Source organism: Mya arenaria, chromosome 1, assembly GCF_026914265.1.
Source record: "Mya arenaria isolate MELC-2E11 chromosome 1, ASM2691426v1".
Taxonomy (NCBI): Eukaryota; Metazoa; Mollusca; class Bivalvia; order Myida; family Myidae; genus Mya; species Mya arenaria.
In genome coordinates, this window is record NC_069122.1 from 47,028,051 (window position 1) to 47,039,779 (window position 11,729).

The window sequence follows — 11,729 nt, forward strand, 5'->3', positions numbered from 1 at the left end:
AATGGTGAACCTACATGGCAAGTTTTTTGAAATCCTATAATGCATGGTCAGGATACAGCCTGGACAAAAATCATTTCAGCCTTTGAACTCTGATCTGGATCTTGACCTTTGAGGTACAGACCTGGGTCTTGTGGGCAACATGCAGCCTTATCATGGTAGGTGAAGGCTAGGTTTTAGAAAATCCTGTGAGGTCAAGATACAACCCGAACAAGGATCATTATAACCTTTGACCTCTAAACATTGACCTTTGAGGAACAGACCTGGGTCTTGTGGGCAACACACATTATGGTGAATCTTCTTGGCAAGTTTTTAGAAAATTCTCTTATGCATGGTCAAGATACAGCCCAAATGGACATGACGAGAATCATTTCAACCTTTGACCTCCAACACCGATCTAAGAGGTACAGACCTGGATATGTGGAAAATCCTATAATGCCCACAAGCCAGCTCGACTAAAGTTGATACTGTTGTGAACAATGCATTGAATCTTAACTGATGTACCACATCCCTTAACACATTTATCTTGCACAGTTTTTTTTTCCAATTCAAAATCTACTGGGTATGTCTAGCCATTAAGATTAAAAGTAGCGTTGGTATTTTATCATTACTCATCATGGGTCTTGCATGGCTTACACACAACATGGCTTCCCAAAAGGACAAAAAATGCAAGGAGGCGAAAAACTGCTGCGAAACCATGTATTCACATAGCCCAACAGATTAACAATGGTGATGAAATTGATCAATTAAAACTTTTGAAATGGTTGACCACTGCTGAAATTGACAGCCTATTTGCTAAAACTTTTTTATAGTGAAAGGATTACTTGCTTTGCAGTGTTCAGAAAACACCCCAGCTCTTTAACAAACAAGAGCTGTCACAGAGACAGCGCGCTCGACTATTCCGCCGCTTTTCAGTGTAAGGATTGAAAAGTTTTGGCGAAACATGCATGGACCACTGTTAGATTAGATTTCAATGCAATACATGATGTGGGGAGATATTAACATAAATGTGGTTACATGCAAAATTTTAATCAGAATTTTTAACTGTATCAATAAAGGGCCATTATTTGCAAAACACAGTTATCTAACTTGGTTATTCAATTAGGTTGGGTGGTTGAATACCATTGTATAAAGTCTCAATGCAATACATCATGTAGTTGCTGAGATATTATCCTATGTGTGCTAACATGCAAGACCTTAACTAGAATTTCTAAGTCGCATAATAAAGGGGCAAAAATTATATAATATGAAAGATAGAGTTATCTTACTTGATTAAATAAGTAGGTTCAATGGTTGGTAGCCTGTGTGTAAAGTTTCAATGCAATACATGATGTATTTGTTGAAGCATCGACTTAAGAGTGGTTACATGCAAAACCTTAACCAAAATTTCTATGTTGAATAAAAAAGGGGCCATTATTTGAATTTAATGCAAACTAGAGTTATCTTACTTGGTTATTTAAGTAGATTGGATGGTTGAGTACCATTTTATAAAGTCTCAATGCAATTCATCCAGTAGTTGCTGAGATATTAACCTATGTGTGCTTACATGCAAACCCTTAACCAGAATTTCTGAGTCAAATAATAAAGGCCTATTATTTGCATTAAATGCAAACTAGAGTTATCTTACTTGGTAGATTAAGTAGGTTGGATGGTTGAGTACCATTGTATCAAGTCTCAATGCAATTCATCCAGTAGTTGCTGAGATATTAACCTATGTGTGCTTACATGCAAACCCTTAACCAGAATTTCTGAGTCAAATAATAAAGGCCTATTATTTGCATTAAATGCAAACTAGAGTTATCTTACTTGGTAGATTAAGTAGGTTGGATGGTTGAGTACCATTGTATCAAGTCTCAATGTAATACCTCAAGCAGTTGCTGAGATATTAACCTATGTGTGCTTGCACGCAAAACCTTAACCAGAATTTCTAAGTTAAATAATAAAGGCCTATTATTTGCATTAAAAGCAAACTAGAGTTATCTAACTTGGTTAACTGAGTAGGTTGGATGGTTGAGTACCATTGTATGAAGTCACAATGCAATACCTCAAGTAGTTGCTGAGATATTAACCTTTGTGTGCTTGCACGCAAAACCTTAACCTTAAAGGGGCGATGCCGACGCTTGGGCGAGTAGCTCTCCTTATTCTTCGAATAGTTGAGCTAAAAACAGACGATTGTTGCGAATATTGTATATACTGGCCCAGTGTGTGTATACCACATGATAAATTACGTAAAAAATGCTATGTCAGATATTTGCTTCGAAAGATGACTTAAAACAAAGATTTATTTTCTTCACCATTTTAAATGAAACTAGAAATGTGTCCATAGGACACGGATGCCCCCACTTCGATTTTTTGTCACAGAAAATAAGCCATAATGATTATTCAGGATAATCTGCACAAGGGCAAATCCTTTTCAAAAATTAGATCGGATAAGATATTTTTTAAGTATTGTTGGGAAATAAAGGGCCCTAACTCCTAAATGATTAAAGCGATTTCCATGGCTATCGAACTTGATCAAGGTATTATGGTCACAAACATGTGTTAAAAGTTTGGTGAGGATTGGACAAACAGTTTTCAAGAATTAGATCGGAAACAATCTTCGGGACGTATTTTTCAAGTCTTTTTTTGCAAATAAAGGGCCGTAACTCCTAAATGACAAAAGCGATTTCCATGGCTATCGAACTTGATCAAGATATTATGGTCACAATCATGTATGTAAAGTTTGGTGAGGATTGGACACATACTTTTCAAGAATTAGATTGGAAACATATATTTTTGAAGTATTTTTGGCAAAAAAGGGCCGTAACTCCTAAATGACTAAAGCGATTTCCATGACTATCGAACTTGATCAAGATATTATGGTCACAAACATGTGTTTAAAGTTTGGTGAGGATTGGACAAACGGTTTTCAAGAATTAGATCGGAAACAATCTTCGGGACGTACGTACGTACAGACAGACGTACGTACGGACAAGGGCAACCCTATATGCCGCCACTTTGTGGGGGCATAACTAAGTGCAGTCTATGCTGCTTAAAGAGCCCTCTTCGTTACCTTACCGGATGTTTATTAGGTGAGTAGTTTTCTCAAACATTACCTTCTGACGAAGCATTTATGACAATATATATCACGTGGTATACACACACTGTGGCCACATACTAGCTTGTATTGACAATTCTTAGCTTGTGAGGAAATACTGTTATACTGTTATTGGCCGAATACTTGGACTTTCTGCTGTCTAGTCCCTTTAAGCTAAAAACAAAGCAAGTTCTGGGACACAATCTGAAACCAACTCTCATTTATTTTGTTCTTTTTTAATTCAAAACCACATCAGCACTAGTTAGCATAACAAACATTCACATAATCCCAAGTCCTACTGCTGATTCCCAGAGATGTATTGATCCTCGACGTGCGGCCATTTTTCACCATGCCTCGTGGAAATTGAACTAATCCAGAAAGAAAACACTCTCCTTAATAATTAAATCAAGGCTTATCACTAAATATCACGTCTGTAATAATTTATAAATTTCAAACATACAACTAAAATATAGTGACTTTCTCTCTCTTAGCACATTTAGTCACAATTTGTTACGATGGTGCACAATCTATGATGAGTCTGTTTAGTGTTGCTCGTTGGCTAGACGTTCAGCCTTCTCAACAACCTCGTTAAGATCTCCTACCATGTAGAAGGCAGCTTCTGGCACGTGGTCCATCTCACCTGAGACAGAAAATTAAATTCTTAATACTCGAGTCTGAAAATCAAGTTTTGTACTTGTCCTTCAATAATTTTATTTTTTAAGAATAGCAAAAAGCCTGGATCAACTAGTGACTGGTCAACAACTTTTCCTGAGAAGTCTCGTCAAAAGATAGAATCTGTCCACTGATCCAACTGACAGACATGACGAATAAACTAAGGAGTATTATGCTTAATTTGAAAGTAAATAGAAAACTGTTTATTTCACTCTATTGTCTAGAAAATCAATTTAAAATATAACATCAGTGATCAGTTCTTCACACTACCAAACATCATCATAAAAGCAACTATTACTTTGTAGCCTCTAATTCTACCAATCACTACTCACCATCTAAGATACTTTTGAAGCCAGCTACGGTGTCCTTGAGGGCAACATATTTGCCCAGGGTGCCAGTGAAAACTTCTGCAACCTGAAACAATACAAAACCCATACATGAACAAAAGAGCAACTCTATATACATCCAATATAAAGCTAGGTAAATTGTTTTCATTGTTTCTACTCTTTACAATGCTGGATAGTTATAACTATGCTTTTCCTTATATTGAAATTAACTAGTAAGAAATAAATAAATCCTTTCAAGCCCTTTTTGTTACCAATGCTGTCAACTTAAGCTACACTACACGAACCTGGAAGGGTTGTGAGAGGAATCTCTGCATCTTACGGGCCCGAGACACGGTCAGCTTGTCCTCTTCTGACAATTCATCCATACCCAAAATGGCAATAATGTCCTGTAGTGATTTGTAGTCCTGAAAAAACAGATTGAATGTTAATTTCCTAAGGTTATTCTTTGTACGGCTTGTTTGCAGACCAAATTTTTAACTGAGTTAAGAAAAGGAACTTTTTTATTAACAGTGTTTTTTAAATGATTATACCAGTTTATTTTCATTAACAGACTAGTGCATGATTCATTACCTGTATTATCAGCCAATACCTTTATTACTGAGCATAACTTAATCATAATCTAACAAGCTTCTAACCTGAAGAACCTTCTGTACATCACGGGCTACACCGTAATGCTCCTCTCCGATGACGTTGCCATCAAGGATACGTGATGTTGAATCAAGGGGATCCACAGCGGGGTAGATACCCAACTCGGCAATACCACGGGACAACACAGTTGTTGCGTCCAAATGAGCGAAGGTGGTGGCAGGGGCAGGATCTGTCAAGTCATCAGCTGGCACGTAGATGGCCTGGAATACCATTGTGTTCATAGTTAATTCCATATGGTCAGTATTAACTCACCAAATTATGAAACAAGATCATTAATTTTACCTCTGAATAAGCTCCAAAGTAAACAGATTTAAATGAATTATGAAAGCTAATTAAATTTAGTTTTTATTCTTTAAATCTACAATATAAGGCTCAAAGCTTTGGGTTCTTACATAGTTTTTACTAGTGTAAGTTAATGCTCTGCATTTCTATAATAAATTCAGATGCTAGTGAGAATGGAATTTCCAAAAGTAACTTTTCAATATAGGGAGTTCTGTACAGTAATGATAACAAGGTTTATTCTAATCGGGAATGATTTTCACCCATTGGATGCCTTGAAATGGGCCTGCAGAAACAACATACCTGTACTGAAGTGATGGATCCCTTCTTGGTGGTGGTAATTCTTTCCTGCATGGTACCCATGTCAGTGGCCAGGGTTGGCTGGTAGCCTACAGCAGACGGGATACGACCCAGCAAGGCAGATACCTGAATTGTTTTCAATTTTTACAAGGAAGTGTTTTTACCTATTCATGCAATTGACACTTCAAAACATGGAGCGCAATGAGTCATTAATGGACCATATTTAAACTACAATATCAAGTATGAAGGCATATTTCTGACACTATTTTTGTAAGCTGATTTTATGTCATATATAGATGTAAAGAAGAAACATTCAAATGTTTAAAAAGTACATTCATTATGTTTCAAGTTAACATTCGTTCATGTTCATAGTGTTTCACTTTAACAGGGCTTTTTCTATAGTACCCACGGGTCCGACTATCGGACCCATTCCCAAAGCAAAATATAAGATATTTTTCCCAATTTCCAGAAAAAAATCCCAATCAAATTTTTTTTTTTTTTTTTTTTTTTTTAGAAAGTCTTTTTACATGTACTGGATCATTATCAACATCATATCAATTATGTGATGTTAAGTTTTTTTGATAACTGAATTCGGAAATCATTGATTTTCATCACATTCAGATATCTGTATAAAATATTATCTGTCATGATCGATTTATTGCAATAGATATTTACACCCAAGGATTGATATTTCAGCCATTGTGGGTATTTTAAAGGGAAATTAACTAATATAAAACCATTTCCTAATTCGCTGGAGACTAGACAGCTTTTTCTTTTAACTGTAAAATTTCCCAATTTCGGCATTTTCACGACGCAAAATTTCCCAAAATGTCTAGGGTCTTTTTCCCAAATTGGGCAGAAAAAGCCCTGCTTTAAGGTTACCTCTAGCAATGTAATAATTGTTATGCAGTATGTAACATCGCAAGTTTTCTGACAGTACAACAATAAAAGAAAACAACCTTGGGTGAATCATTTTAATCATAGGTTTTAATACCAAAATTCTAGGATACAGAGTAAAATCCTACCAATACGGTATTACCAAATGCCTTTTATCATTAAACAACTTGAATCACTTACCTCTGAGCCAGCCTGTGTGAATCTGAAGATGTTGTCAATGAAGAGCAGCACATCCTGTCCTTCAATATCACGGAAATACTCGGCAACAGTGAGACCAGTCAAAGCAACACGGGCACGGGCTCCTGGGGGCTCATTCATCTGTCCGTATACCAGCGACACCTGCGAGGGGAGACAAGAGCAATAGCTGTATACCTTGAGTTTAACTTATTCCATCATGTATCAGTGTCAGCAGAAGTTTTGTAGAAATGGATTTAATATCTCAGATGAAATGCATGTGATGTTTTTTTGTAATTGTAGCTTTCTAATATGTGATTAGTGGAGTTTAATTTAAGAGCACTTCGGAGAGAATGCCAGCGCAACACATTTGCAAATTGTATCTGGAATAGTGTGAAAAGGATTGATTCCTGTCCTACAGCTCTGCATATTGAACACCCTTGAAAGAATTTTTGCATTTAATATTTAAAATGTGACTCATGTCCAACAGCTTTGCATGTCAAATGTCAATGTAACACTTCTTCACCAACAGAAACATTTCTCCACCAAAAACCTACCTTGGAAGTGTCGTCTGTCAAGCTGATAACTTTGGATGTGATCATTTCGTGGTACAAGTCATTTCCCTCACGTGTTCGTTCTCCTACACCGGCAAACACTGAGTAACCACCGTGAGCCTTGGCGATGTTGTTGATAAGTTCCATAATCAACACAGTCTTGCCCACACCAGCACCTCCGAACAGACCTGTTAAAAAATTGTAGAGGTAATAAAACAAGAGAGCCACGAAGCAAATGCTAATGCTTGTATTATTTTTCAGCTGAAACAGGGGCATAACTCAAAAACTACGTGCATGTTGTTTCATGCAACATGTTAACCAAGATCTTACACAATGCTGCCAATAAAATAAGGCTATAACTAACATTACCTGAACTTTTTTCCTCAAAAAAAAAAAACAACACTCAAAATCACTATAAGTCAGGATAATACTTAATACGATAAGTAGAACAGAACACGAAATGATCAAAATCACAGGACATTCATGGCTTCCATTAAAGTATGATAGAAAGTAAACTTCCAAAATTGAGCCCTTGGTATTATAAAATCTTTCATTAGGTTGGAAATGGCTTCAAGTGATGGCATAGAAGTTCAAAATTAATATCAAATCCTGGTGTCAATGTCGCCACACTTCATTATCTCTTGAAGTAAAACAATGCATACTATGCAAAGTTAAAGTTAAAAAGTTAAACTTTACACAAGTTTGTTCACTTGGCAAGTTGCAAATTATATCTTTTTTTGACATAATTGTTGGACAAAAGAGGTAAAATTATTACATGTGCAGAAAACCTTTTTCCACATTACAATAAAGACTTCCAAAATTGATGACAAAAAGTCATACCTTTAGTTATAAATTCTTAATGGAAACTAACAACTTAATAGTTAACTTATTCGTTATTACACTTGAACCGTAAGACTATCTTAACTTCTTAAATAACAAGTCAACTGCTAATATTTCAACAGTAACTGGGTTTGAAAAATTGCTACTGGCCATGCAATGTAAATTCCAAGTTTTGGTTTAGCTTACACTTCAAATCAACTGGGCAATGTCAATGATTTACTCACCAATCTTGCCACCCTTTGCGTAGGGGGCGAGCAGATCAACGACCTTGATGCCAGTTTCCAGCACCTCTTGTTCTACGCTCATCTCCACAAATGGGGGAGCTTCAGCGTGGATGGCAGCTCGTCTGAAGAACATCATAAAATGAAATCATGATGTCACTTGTGTTATCATTATACAATCAAACTTGACAAATGGGATAAAAAATATTAAGTGTATTTAAAGCTGCACTCTCACATATTGAACGTTTTGACATTTTTATTTTATTTTTTGTCTTGGAACAAGCCATTTTTGGCGAAAATTCATGGAAACCAGTTAAATAAGACTGCTGACAAAAAATAGATCGCAGATTTTTATATTTAAGTTCAAAAATTGATGTTTTATGCATTTTTCTTAGACCGTTGGTAATGGTTTAGGCCATAAAACATTAATTTTCGAACGGAAATCTGAAAATCTACGATCTGATTTTTTGTCAGCAATCTTATATCATTGGTTTGCAGATATTTATACAAAAGTTTGCTCTTTTCAAGACAAAAAAAAAAAGTTGTAAAAATGGGAATTCTGTGAGAGTGCAACTTTAAGATCAAAGGGTACAAAATTGTTTTCAAGGGGCATGAACAGCACAGAAATGATTTTTTTTTTTTAATGACATCAAATTAATTTTTATTCAAGGCATTTTTTTTACATACTCTTTGCAGGCATAAAACAAAGTTTAAATTAGTCTGTAAACGCAGTGATTTTTTTGGTGCAATTTACTGTCGATTTGATTAATGTACATTATGTTAATGAATAAAAAAGCAATGAATTTCTTGAAATATAAACAGACAATACTTACTCTTTCAAAGCATAATGTATGCATAAAAAAGTTAGATCATGTATATTTACCATTATATTAGCTCTTTTGGTCTGATTTTGTATTTTTCCCACCAAAGTCAACTTTCTTACAATTTGCAAGGTAAAAATAATTCCAAAAACATCACTGGAAAGATTTGTCCTCATACACGAAGCCAAAATGCTGTATATGTCATAGTTAAGACTTTTAGGTTATATTGTGTCTTTAGAATAGGGAGCTAAGCTTACTTGTCAGTGCCAATTGGCCCCCTCTCGTCAATGGGTTCACCAATAACGTTCATGATTCTTCCCAGGGTGGCAGGCCCCACAGGGATGGAGATGGGGCTGCCAGTGTCAACACAGACATTGCCTCTCACAAGACCTTCAGTACCATCCATAGCAATGGTACGTACTGTGTTCTCACCTGATGACATACGTTAAATCAATCGTGTTAAATGTTTTAGTAGATCTGAGGATAGACAAATTACTAGAATACGCTAAAAACTAAATTCCAAACACTTTAAATCAGTTTTTAAACTGTTAAACCTTTTCTTTTCACTTAAGTCCAAAATTTTGTGAATTTCATCAACTAACAACACAAAATAACCATCAAATAACCAAGTTAAAACATATCAATATGATGTGTAAATGCAATACCTAAATGTTGTGCAACTTCAAGAACCAGTCTAGGTGACCTATCCTTGACCTCAAGAGCGTTCAACATGGGTGGCAGTTGCTCATCAAACTGAACGTCCACAACAGCACCGATAACTGCCACAACTCGACCCTTGATCTGGCCTGCCGCAGCAGTCTTAGCCTCAGCAGCATATTTACGTTCTGGACATAAATCAAACCCACATTTTTTCTCTGTGTCAACTTGAAAGTTCCAAATATATTTCTATTTGACCAATTGTTGAAAGAAGCAGCAAGATACTTAATTAACTGGCTTCTAGCATTATGGTTTAAATTGGTTCTGTTCTAATTCAATTTCACATTTGACTATCCTTGAAGTCAAAAATGGTTTGTCCTTGCTTTGACATTTTACTATTGACAATGGTAACTAAGCAATTTTACAAAAGAACAGGAGTAAACTAACAAATACTAGACTATAAACACTCACAGTAGAGAATATAAGCGTTATAATGTTGCTTGCCCTTATCAAATAAATAAAATAGATTTATTCTTAAAAATCACTACCCCACCCACACACAATTCTGTACAGGATACGTCAAGGTCACTAACATTTTACAGATGCAGGTGCTATTGTCATACAAAATTTACAACAACAGCGAATTTGAAATCACATTATGTATGTGTTAATAAATTCCATTAACGCGAAAACGCAGCGTACGTTAGCATAACTTAAATATAATCTGGAGCCACTTTTCGACTTTTCAGGATGACACCGGTATCCATTTCGAACAACAAATGTAATGAAATACGGCTGTCACACAAGAAATTGCGACTTACGTGAGATGTAGCATGATGGTAGAGAATTATAGGCTGCCTGGTGTGCATAAGGGGCCGAAAAGGCTTTGCTAGAGCCTTTCAAAACCCCTGCACATGCTGTTCGAACTGCATGCATCATGGCTACCGCCGATAGTTAAGTCACGTGACTTAGCAGAATGCCCGGATATAAACTGCGAGTTGTTTCAAGTGCGGATTTCAGCGGACTCCGAGTTATTAATGTGGGAGCAGACAACAGTTTCGATTAAAATAAATGGAACAAAGCCACTGACGGTACATTCAACCAACTCAATCAATTTCATAATTGTTGCGTTGTTGGTTTAGTTCTTACAACAACCTGCGGAATGGGTTAGATTCATAAGATCTCAAATGGAGTTACATGTTTATTCATTCATACCCAAGCATCAAGTGAAATACAATACTACAGGCATAGCTATATATGAAACATAGTATTCAGTATGAATAACTACAATAGAGAAATATGCTGTAGTATATAAAGAATTGTGTCCCTTAGATATATTAAGATTAATAATGCAACATCTCTCTTCTTTTAAAACAGAATTAGTAAATTTATGAAGAACACATTTAATCTAAAGTAATTTGGTCAACACCCTAGCGTTATCATTATTTTCAGCTGAGCAGAAAATCTTCTTGACAGATTAATTGTTCCAGCAGAGTGTATCTGGAAATTAATGAGAATTTCTTCTAACTAAATGTTAACAGTTCAGATAAGGACACTTGAATCCTCCCCGAAATGTCATCTGAAAGTGTATTGTTTTCATACCGCAGATAGCTGTTGATATATCCAATTAACATTGTAGAAATATTGTCCACAAATATCTTTTTCACACGGTTACAGGATATAGGCGATTATGAATTTCCTTCACAGCACAGAATATTGAAGAAAAGTTTTACATTTGAAATATATTGAAGTATCACAAATATATATACAACATAACACAAAACACATCATAAATCAGTTCAAAGATCCAACCTTTGAGGTACTTTGACCTGTCTTCCTGATCTAGTGACGTACATGTTAGAGTTTTGATCAGTATTGCCAGCAACATTAGTTGGTGCTGATGGTTGTTGTTGTTGTGACTGAGTGTTATCATGAGAAAAGTTTCGCTCTGATTGATTTTGTATGTTTCTGTCACTGTCATTTTGTGATTGATCAGTTAGACGAATGTCGTTGCCATTGCATGGATGTGTATCTATGATTTGAAATGGTTTTTCATTTGTCTTCAACAAATGATTTCTGTTTCGTCTATAGACACCACCATCATTAGTTTCAACAATGTATGATCTGTCATGCACTTGTTTCCTAACAATTGCCTGTTTCCAGCGTTTACCTTGTTTGATTCTAATTGTTTCTCCTTGTGACAATTGTGTGAGTGGCTTGGCAGATTTATCAAACCATGTCTTTGA

General features: G+C 35.8%; 1 protein-coding gene across 1 annotated transcript; it reads right to left on the reverse strand.

The window, feature by feature from the left end:
• Nucleotides 1-3,293: 3,293 nt before the first annotated feature.
• LOC128235673 (ATP synthase subunit beta, mitochondrial-like) lies at nt 3,294-10,463 on the reverse strand. Its single transcript, XM_052950479.1, has 11 exons — nt 10,305-10,463; nt 9,492-9,671; nt 9,084-9,258; nt 8,009-8,130; nt 6,948-7,132; nt 6,397-6,555; nt 5,323-5,445; nt 4,728-4,940; nt 4,377-4,496; nt 4,078-4,159; nt 3,294-3,713 (listed from the first exon to the last, which is right to left on the reverse strand). The coding sequence occupies exons 1-11, from the start codon at nt 10,420-10,422 to the stop codon at nt 3,616-3,618; spliced, it is 1,575 nt and encodes a 524-aa protein (XP_052806439.1). The 5' UTR covers nt 10,423-10,463; the 3' UTR covers nt 3,294-3,615.
• Between the last annotated feature and the right edge of the window lie 1,266 nt (nt 10,464-11,729).

Bases quoted from the DNA above. Each gene is read 5' to 3' on its own strand.
- LOC128235673 (XM_052950479.1), bottom strand. From the start codon at position 10,422: ATGATGCATGCAGTTCGAACAGCATGTGCAGGGGTTTTGAAAGGCTCT. The intron at 9,672-10,304 runs GTAAGTCGCAAT...ATTTATGTCCAG, and splicing joins ACCATCATGCTACATCTCAC to AACGTAAATATGCTGCTGAG. The intron at 8,131-9,083 runs GTAAGCTTAGCT...GATGTTCTTCAG, and splicing joins GGGCCAATTGGCACTGACAA to ACGAGCTGCCATCCACGCTG.